General features: G+C 46.8%; 1 protein-coding gene across 2 annotated transcripts in view; it reads right to left on the reverse strand.

Annotated features, from left to right (window-relative positions):
- Window positions 1-25,047, reverse strand: part of MUC16 (mucin 16, cell surface associated) — a 235,240-nt gene that overhangs the window by 130,401 nt on the left and 79,792 nt on the right. Inside the window, exons 5-7 of one of the 2 annotated variants that reach the window (XM_055371568.2) lie at window positions 11,694-20,987; window positions 9,805-9,909; window positions 539-7,247 (exon numbers count right to left, since the gene is read on the reverse strand). In XM_055371568.2, the coding sequence (XP_055227543.1) occupies window positions 539-7,247; window positions 9,805-9,909; window positions 11,694-20,987 (16,108 nt within the window). Of the gene's footprint in view, window positions 1-538; window positions 7,248-9,804; window positions 9,910-11,693; window positions 21,169-25,047 lie in introns of those variants that run through there. The other variant, XM_055371569.2, reaches the window with a different exon arrangement.

The following is a 25,047-nucleotide window of genomic DNA, read 5'->3' on the forward strand; positions in this document are numbered from 1 at the left end:
AAGAGTGGTTATCTTTAAGTGTGGGAATCCTTGAGACATGGTTGAATGAGTTCCTCCCTGGAAGAGTGTGGTTGATGTGTCCAAGGGAAGGGTACCGTGTGACGTAGCCCTAGGAGTAGTTGTTTGAGTGGTGATACTCATTTCTGCAGATTTTGTCACGATGGGGGAGGTGAAGAGCCTGGTGATCATTCCTGTGGAGATGTTGGGTGTCACTGTAGACTGATCATGGTCTGAGAAGGATGTTCTGCTAGAGGAGATGACTTCTGTCCTGGAGGCCTGAGTAGCAGCACCCGTGGGCACATAAGAAAAGGCAGTATTTGTCTCTGTCGCTGAGCTGGTCTTCTCAGACGTGCTTCTCTCCCTCATTCTAGGGGTCAGGGATGCCGTTGACTCTGTTTGAATTTGGCTAGTTTTAGAGATATCAGGAGTTGATATGGAAACACTTCTGTCCCCCATGGTGGAGGTGGTACTCATCAGAAGTGTGGCTTTCGATGTCTCTGAGTCAACTAGGACAGAGGATTGTGATTTATGTCCAGACCCGGAAGTCCCTACATTGGTCACTGCGGTGTTTGTGGAAGGATGCATGGCGGCTTCTGTGTGTGCAGTGTCTTTGTAAGTGGTCGGTCTCTCATGAGTGATGCTGCTCAAATTTGGAGGTGAACTGGTTACAGACTCTGGGCTTGTTGTGCCCAACACATCTGTGGTTGTCACCAGAACAGAAGTAGGAAGTGCAGTCACAGGAAGAGGAGAGGAGGGGATGCTCTCTGGTGATGTGGAGGAAACAGGAGAAGGGGATGTCATGGCAGGTGAAGACATCAGGGAAGACACAGAGCTGGTTTCTTCCACAGGGGGAGTTGTCATCCATGACACATTCTCAGGACCCATGCCCATGAGAGTGGTCACCTCTGAGTATGGGAATCCCTGAGTCACAGTTGAATGAGTCCCTCCCTGGGAAAGTGTGGTTGATGTGTCCAAGGGAAGGGTACTGTGTGATGCAGACTCAGGAGGACTTGCTTGGGTGGTGATCGTCATTTCTGCAGATTTTGTCTTAATAGAGGAGGTGAAGACACTGGGGATCTCTCCTGTGAAGGTGTCAGGTGGCACTGTAGACTTTTCATGGTCTGGGGTGGAAATTTTGCTAGAAGAGATGACCTCTGTACTGGAGACCTCAGTAATAGTACCAGTGGGGACTTTGGAAAGTAGAAAACTTGTGTCCGTGGAAAAGCTGGACTCCTGAGAGGTACTGGTCTCTCTCAGTCTAGGAGTCAAGAAATATGTTGGCTCTCTCTTAATGTTTGTAGTCTCAGAGGAACCATGCACTGGCATTGATGTGGAAGGAGCTGGATCTCCCACAGTGGTGGTGATAACCATTTGAGTTGTGGCTTTGGGTGTCTCTGAGTCAGCCAGTGCAGGGGAATGGGATTCATGTCCAGAGTTGTTGGCTTTCACATTGGTCTCTTCTGTGTTTATAGAAGGAAAAATTTCCTCTGTGTCTTTATTGTCTTTAGAAGTGGCCAGTATCTTATCTGAGGTGCTGCTGAAATTTGGAAGTGAACTGGTCACAGGTTCCAAGCGTGTAGGTAATATGTCTGTAATCTTCACTAGGCCAGAGGTGAGAAGTGAAGTCATAGGAGAGGAGAGCCTATCCTCTGGTAAGGTAGAAGAAACCAGGGAAGGTGTGGTCATTGCAGGTGAGGACAGAAAGGAAGAGGGGGAGCTGGTTTTATCCACAGAGGGAGGACTTGCCCATGACACATCCTGTGGAATTCTGCTCATAAGAGTGATCACATCCAATTGTGAAAATCCATGAGTCATAGCTGAGTGGATCCCTGCCTGGGGGGTTGTATTTGATGGGTCCATGGTAAGAGTATCCTGTGATGTAGCCCCATGAGGACCTGTTTGGGTGGTGATGGTTATTTCTGCAGATTCTGTCATTATTGGGGAGGTAGACAGCCTGGTGTTGGTTTCTGTGGAGATGTCTAGTGACACTGTGGACTGATCAGGGCCAGGGAAGGATGTACTGCTAGAGGAAGTGACATCTGTCCTGGATACCTCGGTAGTGGCACCAGTGAGCTCTTTGTAAGGAACAGTGCTTGTCTCTGTGGACGAGGTGATCTCCTGGGAGATGCTGGTCTCCCTCAGTTTAGGAGTCAGGGAGGAAGTTGTCTCAGTCTCAATTCTTGTAGTCTTAGAGGATTTAGGTATTGATCTGGAAATTGTGGTGTCTTCCATGGTGGAGGTGGTAACATTTGGAGATGTGACTTTAGATGGCTCTGGGTCAGCTGAGACAGTAGAATGTGATTCAAATGCTGAACCGGTGGTCCCCACATTGGTAACTACTGTGTTTATGGAAGGATGCGTTGTCTCTATATCTGTGGTGGCTGCTGAAGTGACCAATATGTCATCCAAAGTGTTGCTTATACTTTGAGGTGAACTGGTCACTGTTTCTAAGCTTGTATCCACCTTGCCTGTGGTCTTTACCAGTGAAGAAGTAAGAACTGAGGACATAGAAACAGGAGAGGAGGTACTGTGCCATTGCGGTGTGAAAGCAACAGGAGAAGGTAAGGTTGTGACAAGGACAGGTGCTTGAGAAGAGGGAGAGCTGGCTTCATCCTGAAAGGGAGGGTTTGTCTGTGACACGTCCTTGACATCATTGTTCATTGCAGTGGTTATTTTTGAGTGGGCAAACCCCTCAGTCACCACTGATGGAGTCCCTGCTGAGGTTTCCAAGGTTGATGTGTCTAAGGCAAGTGGAATCTTTGATGTAGCTCCAGAAGACCCTGTCTGGGTGGTGGTCATGTGGGTAGATATTGTCATGGGAGGAGAGTTTGAAAGTCTACTGCTGGCTACTGAGAAAATATCTGGGAACTTTGTTGACTGAGCAGGAGTTGGTATGAATGTTGCATCAAAAGAGGGGACTTCCATTTTGGTGGCTTCAGTAATAGCCCCCACAGACACATTGGAGAGGATGATGTTTGACTCTGTAGTTGAGTTCATCTCCTGGAGGGTACTGTTCTCTTTTCGTCCAGCAGTCAGGGAGGATGTTGGCTCTCCCTCAATGTCTGTGGTCTCAGAACCAGGTATTGATGTAGAAGCAAGAGCGTCCCCCATGCTGGAGGCAGGAACCATTGGAGATGTGGCTGTGGATGGTTCTGAGCTGACTTGGAGAGTGGAATGCAGTACATGTGCTGAACTGGCAGTCCCCATATTGGTCACTGCTTTGTTTATGGAAGGATGAATTGTCTCTATATCTGTGGTGGCTTCCAAAGTGGCCAGTATCTCATTTGATGGATTGTTCAAACTTTGAGGTGAATTGGTCACAGGTTCCATGCTTGTGTTCAACATATCTGTGGTCTTCACCAGTCCAGAGGTAAGAACTGAAGTCACAGAAACACGAGAGGATGTATGTTGCCCTTGTAACATGGAAGTGGCAGGAGGTATGGTTGTGACCAAGATAGGTGTCATGGTAGAGGGATAGCTGGTTTCTGCCACAGAGGGAGGGCTTGTCCAGGACACATCCTTGGGACCTTTGTTCATGAGAGTGGTCTTCTCTGATTGCATAAAATCTGGAGTCACAGCCAATGGAGTCTCTGTCAAGTAAGGCATGGTTGATGTGTCCAAGAGATATGGGCCCTGTGTTGCAGCTCCAGTAGGACCTGTTTGGGTGGTGATGGTCACTCCTGAAGATTCTGTCATTATCAGAAAGGTGGAGGGGTTGGTGCTCACATTTGTAAATGTGTTGGTAGAAGTTATGAACTGATGAGGGCTTGAGATGGATGTTCCACTAGAGAAAGTGGCTTGTGTCTTGGTGACATGAGTAGTAGCATCACCACTAGACACATGGGTAATGACAGTGCTTGTCTCTGTAGCAGAGCTGGCCACCTGGGATGTGCTTCTCTCCTGAAGTCCCTGGTTCACAGAGGACACTGTCTCAATCTCTGTGGTCTCGGAGGGGCCAAACACTGATGTGGAAGAAGTGATGTCCCCCATGATGTGGGAGGTAACCAATGGAGATGTGGCTTTGGATGGCTTTGTATGGCCTGGGATAGGAGAATATTCAGAACTGGTTGCCTCCACATTCGTCACTGCTGTGTCTGCAGAATGATGAATTGCCTTTGTATCTCTGGAGGCTTCATAAGTGGATAACGCCTCACCTGTTATACTGCTCAAATTGGGAGGTAAACTTGTGCCAGGTTCCAAGCTTATCCTCGACATGTCTGTGGTCTTCCCCAGGCCAGAGGTCTCAGACAAGAAAACTGAGGTCACAGGTGGAGTAGAGGAGGGACTGTTCCCTTGTGATGTCAACAAAATATTGGAAGGCGAGGTTGTAGCATGGATAGGTACCAGGGAAGAGGAAGAGCTGGTTTCTTCCACAGAGGGAGGGCTTGGCTGTGATGTATCCTCAGGACCTTTGCTAAAGAGAGTGGTCTTCTCTGAGTGTGTAAATCTCTGAGTCATAGCCAGTGGAGTCCCTGTCCAGGAGGCTGTGGCTGATGTATCCAAAGTAGGTGCACTTAGTGATGTAGCACCAGGTGGACTTGTTTGCATAGTAAGGATCATTCCTCCAGATTCTGTCATGGCAGGAAAGTTAGACAGCCTGGTGATGGCTTCTGAGGGGCTGTCTGACGACCTCATAGACTGGGCAAGGAATAAGCTGGATATTCTCTTAGAGGACGTAATTTCTGTTCTAGGCCCCTTGGTGATCGCAGTGGAACCTGGGGAAGAGATACTTGTCTGTGTGGTTGAGCTGGTGTCCATGTAAGGGCTGACATCCCTCAGTTCAATAGTCAAGAAGGAATTAGGCTCTGTTCTAGCCCTTGTAGACTCTGGCCATGTGGTTGTTGACATAGAAACAATTGCTTGTTCCCTGGTGGAGGTTGTAACCACTGGAGATGTGAGTTTGGATGACGCTGAGTGGGCTGGGATAGTGGAATGAGAAGCATGTTCGGAACTTGTGGCCCAGCCTGTGGTCTCTACTGTGTTTGTAGAAGGATGAATTGCCTCTTTGTCTGTGGTGGACTCAGAAGGGGCAATTCTCTCATATGGGCTGCTTTTCCAACTTGGGGATGAAGTCGTCCCAGATTCCAAGTTTATGTCCAGCGTATTCAGGGTCCTTAATACGCTGGAGGAGCTGGTAACCTCCTTGATGGTATCTTCTGAGACAGAATTCATCATCTCAGTGATCCAAGGTGCACTTGGGGTTGATTTTTCTTTCTCATTCCAGGAGTCAGATGTAGCTCTTGCCTCTGTTGTAAGAGCTGTCTGCCCTTGTTTCTGAAGAGTTGGATCTGGAGTTTTTGCTGTGTGTGGGATCACATCCAGAGTTGTTGCTGCTGATCTGGGCACCTGCCCTGGATGTGCAGAAGTGGTGGTGGGAAGCTGAGTGGAAGTCTGCTCTGCCTTTTTGCTTGTGGGATCTGGTCTTGAAAAAGTAACTCCAGAGCTCCTTGCCATTGCAGCTGCTGTGACTGCACTTGTAATGTGCCCTATAGAGAAGGGCAGCTGTGAGGTAGCTGGGCTGATCATGGTTTCCAAAGTGAGTTCTTGGGGAGTTGTGGCCCCCTGAGGAGCTGAGGTAGTGGCTGTGGCTGATGACAGAGATCTCCCAGTGTCCCAGTCAAGAGTGGACAGAGAATCAAACAGAAAAGTGGACAGGGGCATATTTGGGTCAGTCTTTGTACTAGCATGATCTGTAGAAACCATTGAAACAGGCACATCTTCTGCTTCTGTACTACTGGGAGTCCAACTTGTACTTAAAATGTCAGGAACTGAGATGCTCATCCTCTGGACACGAGAAAAAGTTGAGATGGGAGTAGATGCAGTTGTGTCTGAAGGACTCAATGTTCTTTCACTTGTACTGGTCTCTGTCCTTACAGCTGAAGCATCAGAGGATGGAGTGACCAGGCTGGTTCCAATGACAGTTATACGGCCATGGGGAGTAGACATGGAGTCTAATTCAGTGCTTGAGGCTAAGAATGAAGTTGTATGCATTGTGGAAATTGTTCCAGGAGCTCTTGCAACTTTCAAGTTTGAAGTCATGTCTGTGACAGTCCAGGAATCTGATGCCACTGTGGAAGACGAGGTGGAACGGTGTTCTGTAGAAGTTGTGCGCCTCTCTGTGGCCGGGGTGCTGTCCATGGTACTCACACCCACTTCTGGGTTGGGTGTGGTAGTTGAGATTGAGTTGGTCCCCATGGTGGTGATGGTGGTGGAGATACCTGGAGTAGGAGCTATGGTTACGTCCAGGATGCTCACTTCCGCAGGAGATGAAGTCTGAGATAGATGCCCAGCAGTAGGGGCAATGTCACTTGTCACTGCACTTACGTTGGCCATCAGAGTCTCAAGCCCTATTGAAGGAGATGTGACAGATGATGCAGAGCTTGTTTTTCCTCCTGAGGGATTGGTGAGGCTTGTAATGCCTTGGTCTCCAGAGGGCAGAGATACTAGTGAGGTGGTTTGTGCTGTGGAGGTGATGTATAATGTGTTTGTGACATCAGGAGATGCACCAAGGGTGATGTCACTCCCAGATGTCTGATCTGACCGAGAACTAGTTGATGAATAAGTCTCATCCACAGATCGACTTGTCTGTTGTTCAGCTGCCATTATCTTATTATTCAGGACAGTGGAGGGAATGGCTGTGGTGCTGACCCATGTCTCGGTTTTATGTTTGGATTTATCTGTCACTGAGCTCAAAGAGTTTGGGCTGGTTACAGGGTCTTCAAGGATATTGGAAGATGTGCTCAGAGAGACATGTGTGTCCACTGTGTTCCCTCCAGTAGAGCCATGCCACATAGAGAATTCCATTCCAGTTGTCTTTGAAACCAGTTCTGGACTGCTTTGCTGACCAGTCCCTGTGATGCTTCTAGCAGTTGGTGACTCTAGGGAGACAGAGGACATTGGGGCCAGTGACTGCCTGGTCCCTCCTGGAGTTCCAGAATAAAGGTTGGTCCAAGCCTCAGGTGGGGATGGGGAGAGGGAGACCCTTTCTGTAGCCAACATATTTTCTGTTGGTGACTTGATTGGTGATGTGGTTCCTGTGGGCAGGTGAGAGAGGCTGGTGCTGCCACTTCCTAGGGCTGTGGACTGAAGGGTGACTGGTTCCACTGTGGTCTCCATAGGAACAGTTGTTTCTGGAGTCTTCCAAGGAGAATTTCTCACAGTGAACCTGATCTCTGGGCTGATGCCGGGTTCCTTGGAGCTCATGATTTTGAGAGTGGTAGACATTTCTGGGCTTCCTGGGGATGTGCCTGTGATTAGAAAGTAAGTCAGTGGAGTATATGCAAGTGGTACAGAAGATGAAGTTTTTTGGTTTGACACTATCATTCATTTCCTCCCGGGATTTCAATTAAAACTATTTCCTCCTTCCCTGGGAAAGAAAATGTTGAGCTTTTAATTCTCACACTTTAAGCCTCTGGACACCAGGGAACACATTAAACATTCCAAGGGAGATGGTGAGGTTAGAGCTTTGACCATCTGGCTTGCTCAGGAGAAATTATCACCTTTAGCTCAGTTTTTCCCCATGCCCCGTATAAAAGGGCTCTTTGCATAAGGGAGGATGTGATGAACCAGGGCTTCACCCATGCAAGAGACTACCCCCAAACTATTTCCACTTTTGTCTTTGGAGCTTGCCCTTGCTAAACCAGTTTCAGCTTCCAACTTTCAGCCTCCTCTAGGTTCCCCCAAATCTTAGTTCACTGCAAAGCTACTTAAGGATTTGAGAAGAGGATAAGGGAGATGAGCTCATTCTTTCTCGTCACCTTCATTTTCTTTCAAATTCATTCCTCCCTCTGAATCCTTTCCCTAGGAAAATAACATCTACCTGTCAAAGGAGTGAGAAAAATGTGACATCCCAAGAGCACTCCTAGGGACCATATTTCACATTTTTCTAAGCAATTTGGCACTGCCAAGGACTTCAACCCATAATCCCTTCTTCCGTAGTAACAAAGGCAACATTTGCCATCTCAGGTTCACCTAGGCCCTCCCTGTGAACACAGTGATGGTCTCTGATTTAGAAAGATCCTTCACTCTGGAGCAGAAGAAAGTACAGAAAGAATCGACTCTGTAGCATTCTCTCCTGCTGAACTAATTGGCTATTGATCATGTAAATTAGTAAGTTGAAGCAACAGAAGTGTTCAATTAGTAACATCTATTGGGGAAAAATGATCAATATCCTCAGAGAAGAGTGTCAAGAAGTCAAAGGAACTTTTTTTTTTTTTTTAGATGGAGTCTTGCTCTGTCACCCAGGCTGGAGAGCAATGGCATGATCTCGGCTCACTGCAACCTCCGCCTCCCAGGTTCAAGTGATTCTCCTGCCTCGGCCTCCTGAGTAGCTGGGATTACAGGTGTGTGCCACTATGCCCAGCTAATTTTTTGTATTTTTAGTAGAGACAGGGTTTCACTATGTTGGCCAGGCTGGTCTCAAACTCCTGACCTCGTGATCCGCCCACCTCAGCCTCCCAAAGTGCTAGGATTACAGGCGTAAGCCACCACACCCAGCCTAGGAACCTATTTTAAAACCTAGTCCTTGCCGGGTGTGGTGGCTCAAGCCTGTAATTCCAGTGCTTAGGGAGGCCGAGGTAGGTGAATCACTTGAGTCCAGGAGTTTGAGACCAGCCCAAGCAATATAGTGAGAACTATCTCTACAAAAAATTTAAGAAATACACACACAATTAACCAGGCTAATTGGTGATGATCATCTGCAGTTCTAGCTGTTGGGGGAGGCTGAAGTTGGAGGATTGCTTGAGACTGGGGAGGCTGAGGCTGCAGTGAACCATGAACACGCCATTGCACTCCAGCCTGGGCAACAGAAGGAGACCCTGTTTCAAAAAAAAAAAAACGCTGTCTAGGCTGGGCACAGTGGCTCACACCTGTAATCCCTGCACTTTGGGGGGCTGAGGTGGGAGGATCTCTTGGAGCCAGGAGTCTAAGACCACCTTGGGCCAAATAGTGAGACCCCATCTGTACAAAAAAAAATTTAAAAAAACAACAACAATAAGCTGGGCATAGCACAGAGGCTCTAGAGCCCAGTGAGTGAGCTGGACTGCTGCCCAGCTACTTAGGAGGCTGAGGTGAGAGGATAGCTTGAGCCCAGGAATTTGAGGCTGCAGTGAGTACAGTGAGTACTGCAGTGAATATACACCCTGTACTCCAGCCTGGGTGACAGAATGAGACCATGTCTCAAAAATAAATGAAAGAAAGAGAGAGAGAAAGAAAGAAGAGAAGAGAAGAAAGAGAAGAGAAGGAGAGGAGAGAGAAAGAGAGAGAGAGAAGAGAAGAGAAGAGAAGGAGAGGAGAGAAAGAGAGGAAGAGAGAAAGAGAGAAAGAAAGGAAAAGTTGCTAGCATTTACTTATAAAACAATGAAACTGAAGCCTTGTATATATTTTTCTTCCCAGAATCAATAAGCAGCACTTTTAGTCAGCAGCAAGCTATCCTCCCACCTTGGCCTCTTGAGTAGCAGGGACTACAGGCCTGCACAATGCCCAACTTATTGTTGTTTTTTTTTAATTTTTTTAATAGAGGTGGGGTCTCACTATGTGGTCCAAATTGGCCTTAAGGCTTGGGTGAAAAAAAATTAAGTAAAAAAATTAAAAATTTAAAAAGAACAAGAGAAACAAAGAAAGAGAGAGAAAGAAGAAAGAAAGAAAGAAAGAGGAAAGAAAGAAAGAAAGGGAGAGAAAGAAAAGAAAAGAAAGAAAAAAAGAAAAGAAAAGAAAAGAAAAGAAAAGAAAAGAAAAGAAAAGAAAAGAAAAGAAAGGCTTGGGTGGTATTAGCAGAGCAGAAATGGAAACAAGGTCTATATTTACCTGCTGGACTAGTCCCCGTCTCCTCTGCTGGGGCAGGCCACGTGGAATTTCCTTGTGCTGCCTGGCTTGACATCTTTGTGGTGGTCACTAGCGTTCCATCAGTTGCTGAAAGAAAAGGGCAATAGGAAGGTTTAGCTATCCATTACTTCAGAATGTCAGTTTTTGAGCTTTCTTTACATTGACTGATCTTTCTATTTTGCTTCAACTCAGAGGCTCTAGAGCCCAGTGAGTGAGCTGGACAGCTGCTCAGCTGACCTCCCATCAAATACTAGTCTAACAGGACATGGTAGAAAGCAGACACCAGGCACCGTCACCAGAAAGACTGACAGATCTCAGATGGGAAGGGGTTCATTTTATAAGTAATCACAAATTAAAATGTGACAAGTGGCCAGGCACAGTGGCTTGCCCCTGTAATCTCAACACTTTGGGAGGTCAAAGTGGGAGGACTGCCTGAGCCCAGGAGTTTGAGACCAGCCTGGGTAGGATAGTGAGACACCATCTCTACAAAATAATTTTTAAAACTAGCTGGGCATGGTGATGTGCACCTGTAGTCCCAGCTCCTCTGGAGGATGAAGCAGGAGAATTGCTTGTGCCCAAGAGTTCAGGGTTGCAATGAGCTATGATCACTCCACTGCACTCCAGCCTGGATGACAGAGTGAGACTGTCTCTTTAAAAATAAATGAAATAAAATGGCGTAATATTCTGTTTAGAGCATGGATTCTTAACCTCTTTTTATTATAGGTCCCTTTGACAGGCTTGTGAAACATATGAATTCCTTTATAAATTAAAATAAAAATATAGAATAAAATATAAAATAACAATATAAAATATTAGATTACAAAGGAAATCATTGTGGATAAAGAAAATCTGGTACACATACACCTCGGAGTACTACACAGCCATGAAAAAGAATGAAATCATGTTCTTTAAAGCAACGTGGCTGGAGCTGAAGGCCATCAACCTAAGCAAAATAACTCAAAAACAGAAAATTAAATACTGCACATTCTCACTTGTAATTGGGAGCTAACCAATGGGTACATGTGGACGTAAAGATAGAAATATTAGACACTGGGACTCCAAAATAGAGGAGGCTGGGAATGAAGTGAGGATTGAAAAACTACTTATTGGGTACAACATTCACTATTTGGCTGATGGGTTCACTAGAAGCCAAACCTCACCATTATGCAGTATATCCACATAACAAACCTGCACATATACCCCTGAATCTAAAATTTAAAAAACAAAGGAAATGCTTATATTGAAATGTTGTTATCAAGATCTTAATTAACAAATGTAATACAATAATACAGGCACTTCTTTTACTAACTCATTAAATAAGATCTATTGAAAACCCTAATAACCACTATAATTATGAATAAAGTCATACATGATTTTTAAAAGTGCTTGCAACAACTGTCATAGGATATGAAAGTGTCCGGAATTTCTGTTGTTGGCAAAGGCACAGGCACCGTTAGGATTAATGTGGTTTGTTTTGTTACCTCTATTCATCAATAAAACAAATGCTAAATTTCAGTTCGAGGTTAGCAAAAATAAAGATGTAGTTTACAAATACCGGATGTTCTCACTTATAAGTGGGAATTAAACCTTGAGTACACATGGAGATATGTGAATTGAGGGTGGAGGCTGGGAGGAGGGAGAGGATTAAAAAAAATCTACTGATCAGGTACTAGGCTTATTACCTGGCTGATGACATAATCTGTACCCCAAGCCCCCATGACATGCAATTTACCTATATAACAAACCTGCACAAGTTCCCTGAACCTAAAATATTTATATTTTCAAATATAAAAGTTTAAAAAATAAAAAAGATGTAGTTTATTTCCAGATTCATCCCCAGCACACTTGGGGAAGGAGCAGGGCATTCTTACTTTCAACCAAGGAGGTCTTGGCAGGAACTGAAATAGAGCTTGCCCATGTTTCTGGAGAACTCTTTCTTCTGGCTGTGGGTTCTGTGGGAGAAGAGACAGGTAACAAGGATGTCGGGGTCTCAGATGGTGTGAAGGTTAACGTCTGTGTTTCAGCTGTTGTTCCCTCTTCTTCTGTAGTGGTCTGGCTTGAGGTTATCTCAGGAGGCTCCTCCTGGGACATATTTAGAGTGGATGTTGGAGAAAGTGTCGGAGCTGAAGTCTGAAGATGCACCAATAAGTTGGGCTGCCTTGCCATGGAAGGCCCAAGAAAGAGTGAAGTCTTTCTGGAGGTAGATGCAGTGGGGGAAAGGAAGCTTGTTTCTTTCTCAGTGGATAGGCTTATGGGAGAGGAACTAGAACCAGACCTTGCTGCTTGACCTGTGCTGAAGAGAGTTGTGAGTTTTGATGCAAGAGAGGTCGATGTCATAGCTGATGATGCCTTGCTTGGGTCTGGATAAGACATGCTCTCTGAGGCATATCTAGGGTCCCCTGTTCCTGAAGTGGGGACTCTGGGTTCATGCCCTGCCATAGAAGGGGAGGCAGATCCCTCAGGGGTTTCAGTAAAACCTGTAGATTGAAATGAGCTTGCACTTATGGCCTTTGTGGAAGTCATCATCCCTGCCCTTGGGTTTTTTTCTGGAGACTTGGACAGTGAGGAAGATGCTGTGCTTGCATCTGAGTCTGGAATGGTGTTCAGGGACTGTCCAGGAGTTGGTAAAGAAGCAGACTTAGTATCCAAACTTGGGACCTCAGAAAACTCAAATGTCAAGGTAGACTGTGGGATCCCCCAAGTTGGGGGAGCTGTAGTCAGTGATGCAAAGGCCTTTGATGGGCTTGAGGAGGCAGAGACAGGTGTTAGGAGCCCCAACTCAGCACTGGTGGGCTTCACAGGTATCCCTTTGGGTGCTGTTGATTGAGTAGCTGTCAGTTTGTTCGTGGTGATTTCAGACATGGCTGTAACCTCACCTGGGTTCATGGTCAGAGGGAGAGAAGAAAATGTTTTGGTTCCAGTTGAGTGAGTGGACCCACTTCTGATTCCTCCAGAGCTGGCCATACCCTGGCTTCCTGTGGTTAGTGGCATCACAGATGCCCTCTCAAGCCCAGCTGATGAGTCTACCAAAGCCGTTGACTCTGAGTTTTCAGAACTCTGACTGAATACAAGGGAACCCGTAGTTCCCGCAGGCAAAGTAGAAAGTGCCACCGTGGTCGAACCTTCATAGGTTGTATTCCGTGGAGCAACAATCTTAGAGGGGGAAGTGGAAGGAGGATGGAGTGGACTTTCTGTTACTCCTTGGATAGTGATTCCAGGGATGCTCCTATCTGGGTTACTTACTGTCTTAAGAACCAGTGCATCACCATTTGAGGTCTCTGACATGGTCAGGGTAGTCTCTGGGACTGTGCCAAGACTATCCAAAGCTATAGTCACCAGTGGGGTGGAATCAAAGGATGTAGCTAATGAACTTGTTGGCTCAGTGGCAGTGAGAGGGATGGCTGGAGTGTCCGGAAGTAAAGTAGGGAAGGAAGCTCTAGACAAAGTCCCCGTACTTGGAAGTTTAGAAGGTGGCATGGACACAGTTGAAAACAAGATGGTATCTGTGACCAAAATCTTTGAGGTAAGTGTTGTGTCTGAAGTCTCAGTGACTACCAAAAGGCTCTCAGGAGTAGCTGAAGTTTCCCAGTTTGCTCCAGAGGTGGGTGTAGTTGGGGTCTGTGGTGAAGAATGAATGGCTTTGCTTTCACTCGTAGTGAGAAGACTGGCTTCTGATGTAGCACTGGATCCAGTGACCACTGCTGCTGAGAGATGGGGAGTGAAGGCAGTGGCTGGTTCAATAGTTGATGCTAGAAGTGAGTGTGTCTCTCCTGCAGGACTTGTCTTGAGAAAGCCCATGGCAGGTAAGTCAGTAGTACTGCCTACACTGGTCCATGTACCTGGTGCTGGAACAGAAGTCACCACAGAATTGCTAGAGGTAGGATTTTCTCCGGAGGCAGTGTCAGTGCTGACCATGGTGCTGAAAGTTCTTACTGGTCTAGACCAGGCTAATAGGGCCGAGCTTGTCTCGACAGGGTGGGTGATTGTAAAGGGTGGTAAAGTGGATGGAGTGCCACCCACACTGGAGCCCCCATAAAGAGAATAGGTGTTACTGGAAACAGATGGAGAGGTGGCTGTATTTGTCTCTGTTGTAGATGTGGGAACCTGGAGTCTATCTGAAGAGAAGAGAGATGGGGAGGAAATTGCTGTCATTCCTGAGATGCTAGTGGGACTGATGAAGGCTGTTTTAGTGACATCCACAGTTGAAGAAGCTATGGAGGTGTTGATCAGATCAGAAGAAGAACTGCTATCTGAGGGGAGCTCATTTGTTTTCCGTGCGTCAAGGATATCTGAGGTTTTTACTGTAGTTTCATTATCCAGTGAAACTGTGCTGGTCTCTGTGAAACTAGCAGTGAGAACTATGGGGGAAGTGGTTGGAGCAGCAGAGGTGATTGTCCTTCTCTCTCCCAGTGTAATGGAGGGACTGGCTCCTGTGGGCTTTGTAGACATAGCTGAACTCATCCAATCCCCAGGAGTAGGTGTCACTCTTGAAGTCAACTCATGAGTGAGAGATGAAATGGTTCTAAATGAATGAGTTGTCTTTTCTGGGAAATGTGAGATAGTTGTCACTTCAGTATCAGGGGAGGGGGAAAAGGAGATAGTGGTAATACTCTCAGCCCCATCTGAAGGTGTGTCAATTACATCTGATGCTACTGTGGACAAGCCAGGTGGACCTGCGCTGTTTACTGGGATGCTTGTTTCTGTATTAGTAGTTGGATGGGACCCCAAAGGGATTGACACTGTCCATGGATCCTTGTTCATTCTAAAGGAAACCAAAGACTCTGAAGTGGGCAGGGATATTGTCCTAGTTAATTTGGTCCCTGCTGAAGAGGCTGTGCCTAAACTCAGGTTAGCAGTACTCTCAGATGTAAGGCCAGAAACAACTGATCTAGAAGTTATGGCCATTGGAAGAGGGACTTCAGAGCTGATATTTGCCCCCACAGGAGTCTCAGAAAGACCTGTGACTGAGGATGCATCAGTGTTCAAAGTACTCGGGGCTGTATTCTGGGGACCATGGGTCTCTGTTTCTGGATTTCTTTGCTTAGCAGCAGATGTGGATGCAGCTGAAAAGAGTGGAAATTCAGTCGTAGTTGAACTTGGGTTTGAAACCCCAGAATGAGCTGAGGACAATGCCTCAGATAAACTAGTACTTGGCCAAGTTGTAGTGGGGAGAGACGTAGTGAGGTCCCATAGCCAGGAAGTGATTGCATTCCTCCTACTGATTGTGGAATCCAGGGATTCAAGTGAGGCTGAGGAATACGGAGAGGATGTTTTGCTTCCAGAAGAGACTGAATTCTCATGGGTAGGGGAAGCAGACACTGCCACAGAGTTGACATATGGAGTTGACTGTGTCTGCACAGAAACTTTTTCTGAAGAAACTGCATGTAGTGGTTGAGTGGACTGTTCAATTGTGCCTGTACTGGTCCATACAATTGTTGGTGGGGTGATGGGAGAATGTGTCATGGGTGCTGAGTTGATGTCTGGTCCTGAGGTTATGCCTGTAGAAATGACTTCTTCCACTGGAATGGATGAAAAAGGCAATGTTAAACTTATGGCCCTGTTTCCAGGAGTGGAAGTCAAAGTGGTCTCTGCTCCAGGAGCTGAGGTCTCAGGTGGGGGATGGATTGAAGAAGACACTTCACTCTTCTCTGTGTAAGTCATGGAACTGTGAGTGCTGGTTCCCATAGACAGGGACTTAGAAGAGGTATCAGAGCCATTTTCCAATCTGGAGGCTCTAGTGACACCAGTATTCAATGACCTGTCAGTGGCCAAAGTCCCTGCAGAGCTGGTGTGCACCCCATGGCTGAGGTCAAGTGAATCTGTGGTCTTGGGGGCATTACTGAGAGTGAGAGAAATCCATGGTGTCACCTCCATTGATGGAGTTGGAGATGGAAGATCCATAGAGGCAGTTCTGAGTTTTTCTTTTTCTGTATTTTCAGTGCTTCCCAAAGCTGTGGATATAAGGGTAGCTGAGCTGGACTCTGTCCTTGCTGAAGACTTGGAGATGTCTGAGGTCATAACTGTGGTGACCTCCTTGGTCCAAAATGTGCTGCCCCCTATGAATTCCACATCAGGAGTTGTAGGAGATGAGGGTAGAGGGATGCTTGTGCTCATCTGGCTTCCTTCAGCATAGCTGGGTTCAAGAGAGGAGGAGAGAGCTGTATTTCCCTGGGTGTTCAGCCTTGGGCTGCTTCCCTTACTAGAATCTGTGACTCCTTCAGTAGTTGACTCAGAAAGGACAGAGGAAACTCTTCCTAATGACTGTCTGATGCTTCTTCCTGGAGCACTAGTAACAAGGAGTCCCATTGTTCCAGCCATAGAGACAGTGGCTGTAGAACTTCTTCTTTCCAGTGCCATGTTTGTGGATGTCTCAGCTGGGGAGGATGTTCCTATAGGAAGGTGGGCTATGCCCAGGGTGACTCCACTACTACTGCTCCCTGTTGTTGTGTTGTCCATGGGTGGAGTGGATTGAATGTTTGTTGGGCCAGTCTCAATCTCTCTGGACAGTGTGTCTGTAGATGGTTTCCAAAAAGTGGTTGCCTCAGAGGAGCTTCTCCCTTGTGTCCCGAGCTCAGGGTAGACTTCAGTAAGATGGGAAGGGGATGCTGAGGCTGGTATAGATGTTTGATCTTTGAGTGACTGTGTCACATGAGTAGGACTCATCGTTGCAGAAAGGGTGTCCTGTGCTTGTGTTGAGTGTTCAATCACACTGGTCCACGTGGTTGTCAGTGGGGTGATAGGAACAGTTGTTAAGTCCCCAGTTCTGCCCAAACTCCTGATTCCTAGGTGCTGATCCAACGTTGTTGAATCTGTATTTCTAATGGCACTGGTATCTGCCTCTGACTTTGAAAGTTCATGAGAAGGTGTGGACATAGGTGGAAAAATAGCAAATGTACTCATGGGTGAACTTGGACTTGAAATATCAAGGTCTGTTGAAGCCATTTCCTCTGTCAAACTGGTACTCAGCCATGTTGCCATGGGGAGAGTGATTGTGGTCTGCTCACTGGTAGCAAGGACCAGGGGTTCCCCTGGGACATCAGAAGTTAGTTCCAATGTGCTGCTTCCAATGGTAGGGGAGGTAGGGATTACTACAGAGACAGGTCCTGGAGCTGACTGTGTCTCAAATCCAGATGATTTTTCTGCCAAGTTTGTGTAATGTAATTGAGTGGAGTGTTCAGTTGTGTCCGTGATGGTCCGTGCTTTTGTGGCCGGACTGGTGAGATTGGGTGAACTTGAGATTTTAGGACTTCCAGAGTAAGCAGCTGTGGTGGCGGACTCTGTCTTTGGATGGTTTTCTGTGGTTCTGAGTGTCCTCACTAAGTGGGGTGTAGAGACCTGAGCTGAACTTGTATCCTTAGGATCCGTAGTGGTGATGTAGGTGGTGGGGGCCCAGGTACTACCAGTGTTAGTCTCTCCAGGAGCTGTCATCTCAGGTGAAGACCCAGAAGAGTAAGCCATTCTGGCTGTTGATACATGAATGTGGGTCTCTATTGAGGGGAAGGTGAGAGGTGTGTAAGAGCCAGGTTTTACTACTGAAGCCATGGTAAGGTTGATGGTGCTTGGACTTTCTGAACTAGCGTGTGCTCCGAGGTGGATGCTGGGTGTGTTTGTTGATTCAGGGTAGGTGCTGAGGGTTGGAAGTCCCCCTTCTGATGCCTCCATTGATGTGGCTAGAGATGGAGTGTCCAAGGGAACCAGGGTGCTTTTTCCTATGGCACCACTTGTTGGAATATTACTTGGTGTCAAGGAAGTTGTGGAAGGTAAGTTGGGCATGTTCCACCGACTAGTTTCAACTGTGTCCATTATCATGCTTGTGGTGACTCTCTGAGTTGAAAATGTGGAGCTCATTGTGACTTTGGGAGTAGGAGAAGAAGGAGATGAGGACAAGATGCCAAGCCAGGTGCTTCTAGCAGAGCCAGGATCAGGAGATGGAGGGTGAGTTGCAGTCATTTGTGGAGTCAGAGCTGAGCTTGTTCCATCTCTAGGTATTGTAATTTCTCTAGATGTTAAATGATAGACATCATCAGAAAATGTGCCAACGAATTGGCTTGTCCTTCCTGGAGTGCTTGAGCCAGCAGCATCCATGGACTGAGATGGAGATACTGACATTGAGACACTTTCTTTGGCCATGGTAAAATCCATAGATGTCTCAGAGGAAGCTGTGGTTCCAATGGGCAGATGGCTTGTGTCCAATCTTCCTTCAGTAATGTAGCCCTTTCCAATTGGGATGTTGGTAGAAGCCACAGCCATAGTGCCTGGGCGATTCGTGGTCTCTGTTGTGAGGGTGGTTGTTGATGGTTCCCTGACAGAAGTTGCTTCCATGGAACTAGTTGCTGGAGAAGTGAGTTTAGAGACCATTACAGTAGCAGAGAGAGAAGTGGCAGAGGTTGAAACAGTGGTTGTTGCTGAAGGTAACCCTGTCTTGAATCTGGGACTAGTCTCTGGCCAAGTTGTGCTTTGGGGTGCAGCAGAGTCATTAAACGTGTCTCTATTGGTCTGTGACATTGCTGCCATCCCACTGAGGTGAGATATTTTAGGAAGAGCTGAACCAGTTGAGTTTGTAACTGAGGTACTGCTCGTAGCTCTGAGCTCACTCACTAGGTGGGATGAAGAGAACTGAGCTGAACGTGTAGGCCAGGTGTCCATGGTGGGGAGTACTGGGGTAGGGACAGAGGTGCTGGCCAAGGTGGTCCTTACTCTGGAAACAGAAGTCTCAGGTTGAGACACAGATGGATTCGAAGTTTCCTCTGTTTCTTCTCCACTAGTAAATAGATGAGTGGAAGGAGTAGATGAAGAAAATGTGGTTTTGACTCCAGAGACACTTGGGAGGCTGAGAGTGCTAGGACTCTCTGACGATTCTGAAGTCAGTGTCCCAGTTGGGTGGATGTTAGGTGAGTCTGTAGTCTCAGCAGAGGTGCTGAGAGTGAGGACACTCCCTGCTGTCTCTTCCCCTGATGGAGATGGATGAGTCAGAGGGGAAGTTGCATTTCTGACTCTTTCAGGACTTGTTGCTGCATTGCTTAGGGTCATGGAGGAAAGAACGGCTGAGCTGGGCTTTGTCTTTGTTGAGATTTCAGGAGTCCCTGTGGTCATAGATGAGGTGGCTTTGTGGTGTAAGAATGTGCTGGTCGCTGACACTTTATCCTCAAGAACTGAAGCAGATGACAACAGAGGAATGCTGGTGCTTATCTTGGTGTGTCCTGCAGAGTCTGGTTCAGGGGAAGAGAAGGGATGTCTAGTGTTTAATGGAGTCAGTCCCAGGCTGGTTCCTTCCGTGGAAGCTGAGGACTGTAGAGATGATGTCTCAGGGATGACAGAAGAAACCATTGTATATGATGGCTTTGTCCCTCCTGGAGGACTTGAGCCAGCAGCCGTCTTGCTCACTGCTGGAGACACGGAGATTGGGACACCGTTCGTGGCCAGAGTCAAATCTGCGGATGTCTCAGATGATGCTGTGGCTCTGGTGAGTAGGTGGGTTGTGCCCTGGCTTCCCCTGGTGCTGCTGCCTCCTGTCATTGAAATCCCAGTGGGAACAGCAAACTGATGGGTGGTTGGGCCAGCTGTGGATTCTCTGATGAGTGTGTCTGCAGATGTTTCTTCAAGCCAAATCCCTTTTGTGGAGCTGGTCTTCAGGGTGGTGAAGCCAGAGACCACTGAGGGAACAGAAGTGGTGATAGGGGCTGCCACACTGGTTGATGCTGGGGGTCTCTCTGTTTTCATGCTAGGACTTGTCTCCACCCACTGTGTGTGCTGGGGTTCACTAAATTGCTGAGCTGTGCTTTCACTGGTCCATGATGATGCTTTTGAGGTGCTGGAAGTGGTTGCCCTCAGGATGTCAGAGCTCCCGTGGGCAGCTGTGCTGGAACTCTGCCTCCCAGAGGTGCTGCCTGTGGTTCTGAGCTCTCTTGTTGGGTGGGATGAAGAGACCTGAGATGGACTTCTGATCTTGCTGTCAAGAGTGGTAAAACCTAGAGTGGGGACCAAGGTGGCAGTCATTTCGGTCTCTTCTCCAGGAGCAGAGGTCTCAAGTGGAGTCATAGATGTATTCAAAGTTCCTTCTGTTTCCTTTCCACTCGTGGAGTGATGGGTGTTGGTCTCCTCTGAGACTAAAGTGGTAGATGGAGATGTGGTTGTCAGCGCTGAAGTGCTGGTGCCACCAAGGGTACCTGGACTTCCCGACCATTCTGAAGCCAAAGTCTTGGCTATGTGGGTGCTGGGTATATCCGTGGTCTCAGCGAAGGCATGGAAGGTAAGGATAGTCTCTGCTGTCTGCTCTGTGGATATTGATGGAGTCCCCAGAGAGGAAATTGTGCTTCTGACCCTTTCGGCACTTGTTTCTGCATTGCTTAGTGTCATGGAAAAAGGGATAGTTGAGTTGGGCATTGTGCTGGCTCTGGCCTCGGGCACCCCAGGAGACAGAGGGGAGGTGAGACTCTGGCCTGAGAATATGCTGGTCTCTGATATTTTATTATCGAGAACTGAAGCAGATGATGACAAAGGCGCACTGGTACTTATTCTGCTGTGTCCTGCGGAGCCAGGTTCAGGAGAGGAGAAGGGATATCCAGTGGTTGATGGAATCAGTTCCAGGCTTGTTTCACCTCTGGAATTTGGGGTTCCTTTAGATGATAGGTCAAGGAAGGAAGAATAAAGTGTCCCAAATGATGGGTTTGTCCTTCCTGGAGTATGTGAGTCAGCAACTGTGGTCTCAGCTGGAGTCATAGACACTGGGGCATTTTCCTTGGATGCAGTTGAATCTGCAAATGTTTTCATTGGAGATGTGATTTTTACAGGAATATATCTTGTGTCCCAGGGGGTCTCTGTGCTGTCACCTTCAGTTGTTGAGGTCTCAGTGGGGACTGTGTACTTCTCAGTGACTGGGCCACTTGTGGTCTCTACAGTGAGTGTGTATGTAGATGCTTCTTTGGTAAAATTTCCTTCTGTGGAACTGGTCCTGGTCCTTGGGGAACTCAATCCTGAAACCATGCTTGTAGCAGGGTAGTTCCTAGAGGGAGTTCCATTGACCTGGGGACTCAGCGATGGGCTGGTTCTTTGCTCGGAGTGTGTCATTCCTCTAGAGGTTGACTCAGGGAGAGCAGAGGACATCACCCCCAAAGACTGGGTGGTTCTTCCCACAACCGAAGATGTAGGACTGGCCAAGGTCTTATCTGGGGAAGTAAAGGGCAGAGTATATTCTGTCACCACGATTGCACCTGTAGATGTCTTAGGTGACAAGGTGGCTCCTGTCGGTCCTGAATCCATTTCTGGTGTGGCTTTAGTGCTCCTGCTCCCTGTCATCAAGGAGCAGGTGGGAGAAGATGACCCAGGAAGGCCTGAGGGTTTCAGCATGGACAGGTCAACATTTGCCTCTGGATGGAGGTCTAAGAAGAATCCCCTCAGAGAGGGTGGCCTCTGCAGAGCTTCTGAGCTCCCTGAAACTCCAAAATTTCTCAGGGTGGGAGATATGGCTGGGGTCCCTGCATTTGACCTGGGAAAACCTGTGTCTAGAAGAGCTGCCGTATGTATGGAGGTTGGGGGAATTGTGCAACCCTTCTAACTGAGAAGACCAAATCTCAGGGAGAGAAAGGAAAGGATAGTTCAACCACAGACAATTTCCTCAAATAAACACCTGATGATCTCAATTCTTCCCTTCAAACTTTTTAACGGATTCTCAGTGTCTGCAGAATAGAATTTCTTAGTGTGTCATGTCTTAATGATCCTCTCTCTCTCTCTCTCTGAGTGTGTGTGTGTGTGTGTGTGTGTGTGTGTGTGTGTGTGTGTGTGTGTGTGATGTCTTAGAAACCAGGAACCAGGCCAGGCGCGGTGGCTCATGCCTGTAATCCCAGCACTTTGGGAGGCTGAGGTAGGAGGATCACCTGAGGTTGGGAGTTCGAGATCAGCCTGACCAACATGGAGAAACCCCATCTCTACTAAAAATACAAAATTATTTTTAATTTTTAAGAAATAATTTTAAAAAAATTTTTAATAAAAATAAACATTGTGTGTGGTGGCATGTGTCTGTAATCCCAGCTACTTAGGAGGCTGAGGCAGGAGAATCACTTGACCCTAGGAGGCAGATGTTGCAGTAAGCCAAGGTCACACCACTGCACTCCAGCGTGGGTAATAAGAGCTCTGTCTCAAAAAGAAAGAGAAAGAAAGAAAGAAAGAGAGAGAAAGAAAGAAAGAAAGAAAGAAAGAAAGAAAGAAAGAGAAAGAAAGAAAGAGACAGAGAGAAAGAAAGAAAGAAAGAAAGAAAGAAAGAAAGAAAGAAAGGGAGAGAGAGAGAGAAGGAAGGAAGAAAGAAAGAAAGGAGGGAGGGAGGGAAGGAAGAGAGAAAGAAAGAAAGAAGGAAAGAAAGAAAGAAAGAGAAAGAGAGAGAGGGAGGGAGGGAGGAAGGAAGGGAGGAAGGAAGAAAGAAAAGGAAAGAAAGAGAGGACCAAGGGAGGGAGGAAGGGAAAGAAAGAAAAAAAGAAAGAAAGATGCAGATAGAACCCCTACCTACACCCCCATGAGATGGAGCTAACGCTCAGTGTGTGATACTGGCAGATACTAAGGCTCTTGAATTGAGAAGTGGAGGTCAGAGAAGACACGGCACTTCTGTTCAGATCAGAGCAGGGGCCCACAGATGCACTCTCAGGAATCAGTGGAAGTTGCTCTTGATTAAAATCTCATGACCCTGGCCTGCCAGGTGCGGTGGCTCATGCCTGTAATCCCAGCACTTTGGGAGGCTGAGGTGGGCGGATCACGAGGTCAAGAGATGGAGACCATCCTGGCTAATACGGTGAAACCCCATCTCTACTAAAAATACAAAAAATTAGCTGGGTGTGGTGGCACCCGCCTGTAATCCCAGCTACTCGGGAGGCTGAGGCAGGAGAATCGCTTGAACCCGGGAGGCGGAGGTTGCAGTGAGCCAAGATCACACCACTGCACTTCAGCCTGGGCGACAGAGCCAGAGTCTGTCTCAAGAAAATAATAAATAAATAAATAAATAAATAAATAAAATTTCATGACGCAGAGAGTGAAGAAGATGAGGTTGAATCATGTAAAGGTCTAGCGATGGTGATTTAGGACAGAAGAGGAAAAAAAAAAAAGAATTTCCTGGCAGCTCACTATCTCTGGCTGTTTTTGTTGAGGGAAAAGTGCAGGGAAGATTTTTCACTTTGGGCATTACTATGATTTGAATGTCCCCTCCAAAACTCTGTTGAAACTTAATCCCCAGTGTGGCAGTATTGAGAGGTGGTGCCTTTAAGAGGTGATTGGGTGATGAGGGCTCTGTCCCTATGAATAGATTAATCCATTCATGACTAATCCATGGATTAGTGGGTTATCATGGGAAGGGACTTGGTGGCTTTAAAAGAAGCTTTAGGCCATGCATGGTGGCTCATGCTTGTAATCCCAGCACTTTGGGAGGCTGAGGTGGGTGGATCACTTGAAGTCAGGAATTCGAGACCAGCCTGGCCAACATGGTGAAACCATGTCTCTACAAAAAATACAAAAATTAGCCAGACATAGTGGTGCACACCTGTGGTCCCAGCTACTCGGGAGGCTAAGAGAGGAAAATCACTTGAACCCAGGAGGTGGAGGTTGCAGTGAGCCAAGATCACAGCACTGCACTCCATCCTGGGTGACAGATTGAGACTCCATCTCAAAAAAAAAAGAAAAGAAAAGAAAAAAAGAAAAGAAAAGCTTTAAAAGAGGAAGTGAGACCTGTGCTATCACATTAGCACACTCAGCTGTCTTGACGTGTGATGCCCTGTCTACCTCTGGATGCCACAGAGTCCCCACCAGCAACAGGGCTCTCACCAGGTGTGCCCCTCTGGATTTCAACTTTCCAGCCTCCATATCTGTAATAGATACATTATTTTTCTTTGTAAATTACCCAGTTTCCGCTGTTCTGCTATAAGCAATGCAATACAGACTAAGATAGGCGTGGCTCATGGATTTCTCTCAAGATGAGGCCCACCTTGGTTCTAAGCTGCCTCTCCTAGGAATTGAGTTTTTCCCTAGGCCGGTGGGGTAAGTGAAACTATAATTCATTCCTCATGCTTTCCCAATCTTCTTTTCTACTCAGGAGCTACCAATTTTATCCAGGTCAAAATGATTGAAGAACCACGTCCTTTGCCCACTTTTTAATGTTTCTTTTGTTTGTTTGTTTTGTTTTTTGCTGTTTTTTTTAAATTATAAATTCGTTTATGTTTCTTTCTTTTTTTTTTTTTTTTTTTTGAGATGGAGTCTCACTCTGTCACCCAGGATGGAGTGCAGTGGTGCAATCTCGGCTCACTGCAACCTCCACCTTCCAGGTTCAAGCGATTCTCCTGCCTCAGCTCCTGGAGTAGCTGGAATTACACACATGTGTCACCATGCCCGGCTAATTTTTGTATTTTTAGTAGACATTGGCTTTCTCCATGTTGGTCAGGCTGGTCTCGAACTCCCAACCTCAGGTGATCCGCCAAAGTGCTGGGATTACAGGTGTGAGCCACCACACCCGGCACGTTTCTTTTAGATGCTGGATATTAGACCTTTGTCAGATGCAAAGTTTGTAAAGCTTTTCTCCCATTCTGTAGGTTGTCTGTTTACTCTGTTCGTAGTTTCCTTTACTGTGCAGAAGCTCTTTAGTTTAATTAGGGGCCTATTGGAGGGTGGAGGGTGGGAGGAGGGAGAAGATCAGGAAAAATAACTAATGGATACTAGGCTTAATACCTGGTGATGAAATAATCTGTAAAACCAACCCAAATGGCAAAAGTTTACCTATATAACAAGCCTGCACATGTACCCCTAAACTTAAAATAAAAGCTAAATTTTAAAAAAGAAAATAAAAGTCTTCTGATCCCAAATAAAACAACTTAGATGCAAAAAAGTGCTATAAGACATATACATTATTAGCTCACTCTACTTCTGAACTAAGAGTTCCTGCTGGGCGCAGTGGCTCACGCCTGTAATCCCAGCACTTTGGGAGGCCAAAGCGGGCGGATCACCTGAGGTCAGGAGTTCAAGACCAGCCTGGCCAACATGGTTAAACCCCGTCTCTACTAAAAATAGAAAAACTAGCTGGGCGTGGTGGCGGGCGGCTGTAATTCCAGCTACTCCGGAGGCTGAGACAGGAGAATCACATGAACCTGGGAGGCGGAGGTTACAGTGAACCAAGATCGCACCATTGCACTCCAGCCTGGGAGACAAACAGCAGAACTCCATCTAAAAAAAAAAAAAAAAAAAAAAAAAATCCTTCCA

Source organism: Gorilla gorilla, chromosome 20 (genome assembly GCF_029281585.2).
Source record: "Gorilla gorilla gorilla isolate KB3781 chromosome 20, NHGRI_mGorGor1-v2.1_pri, whole genome shotgun sequence".
In the NCBI taxonomy this organism is placed as follows: Eukaryota; Metazoa; Chordata; class Mammalia; order Primates; family Hominidae; genus Gorilla; species Gorilla gorilla.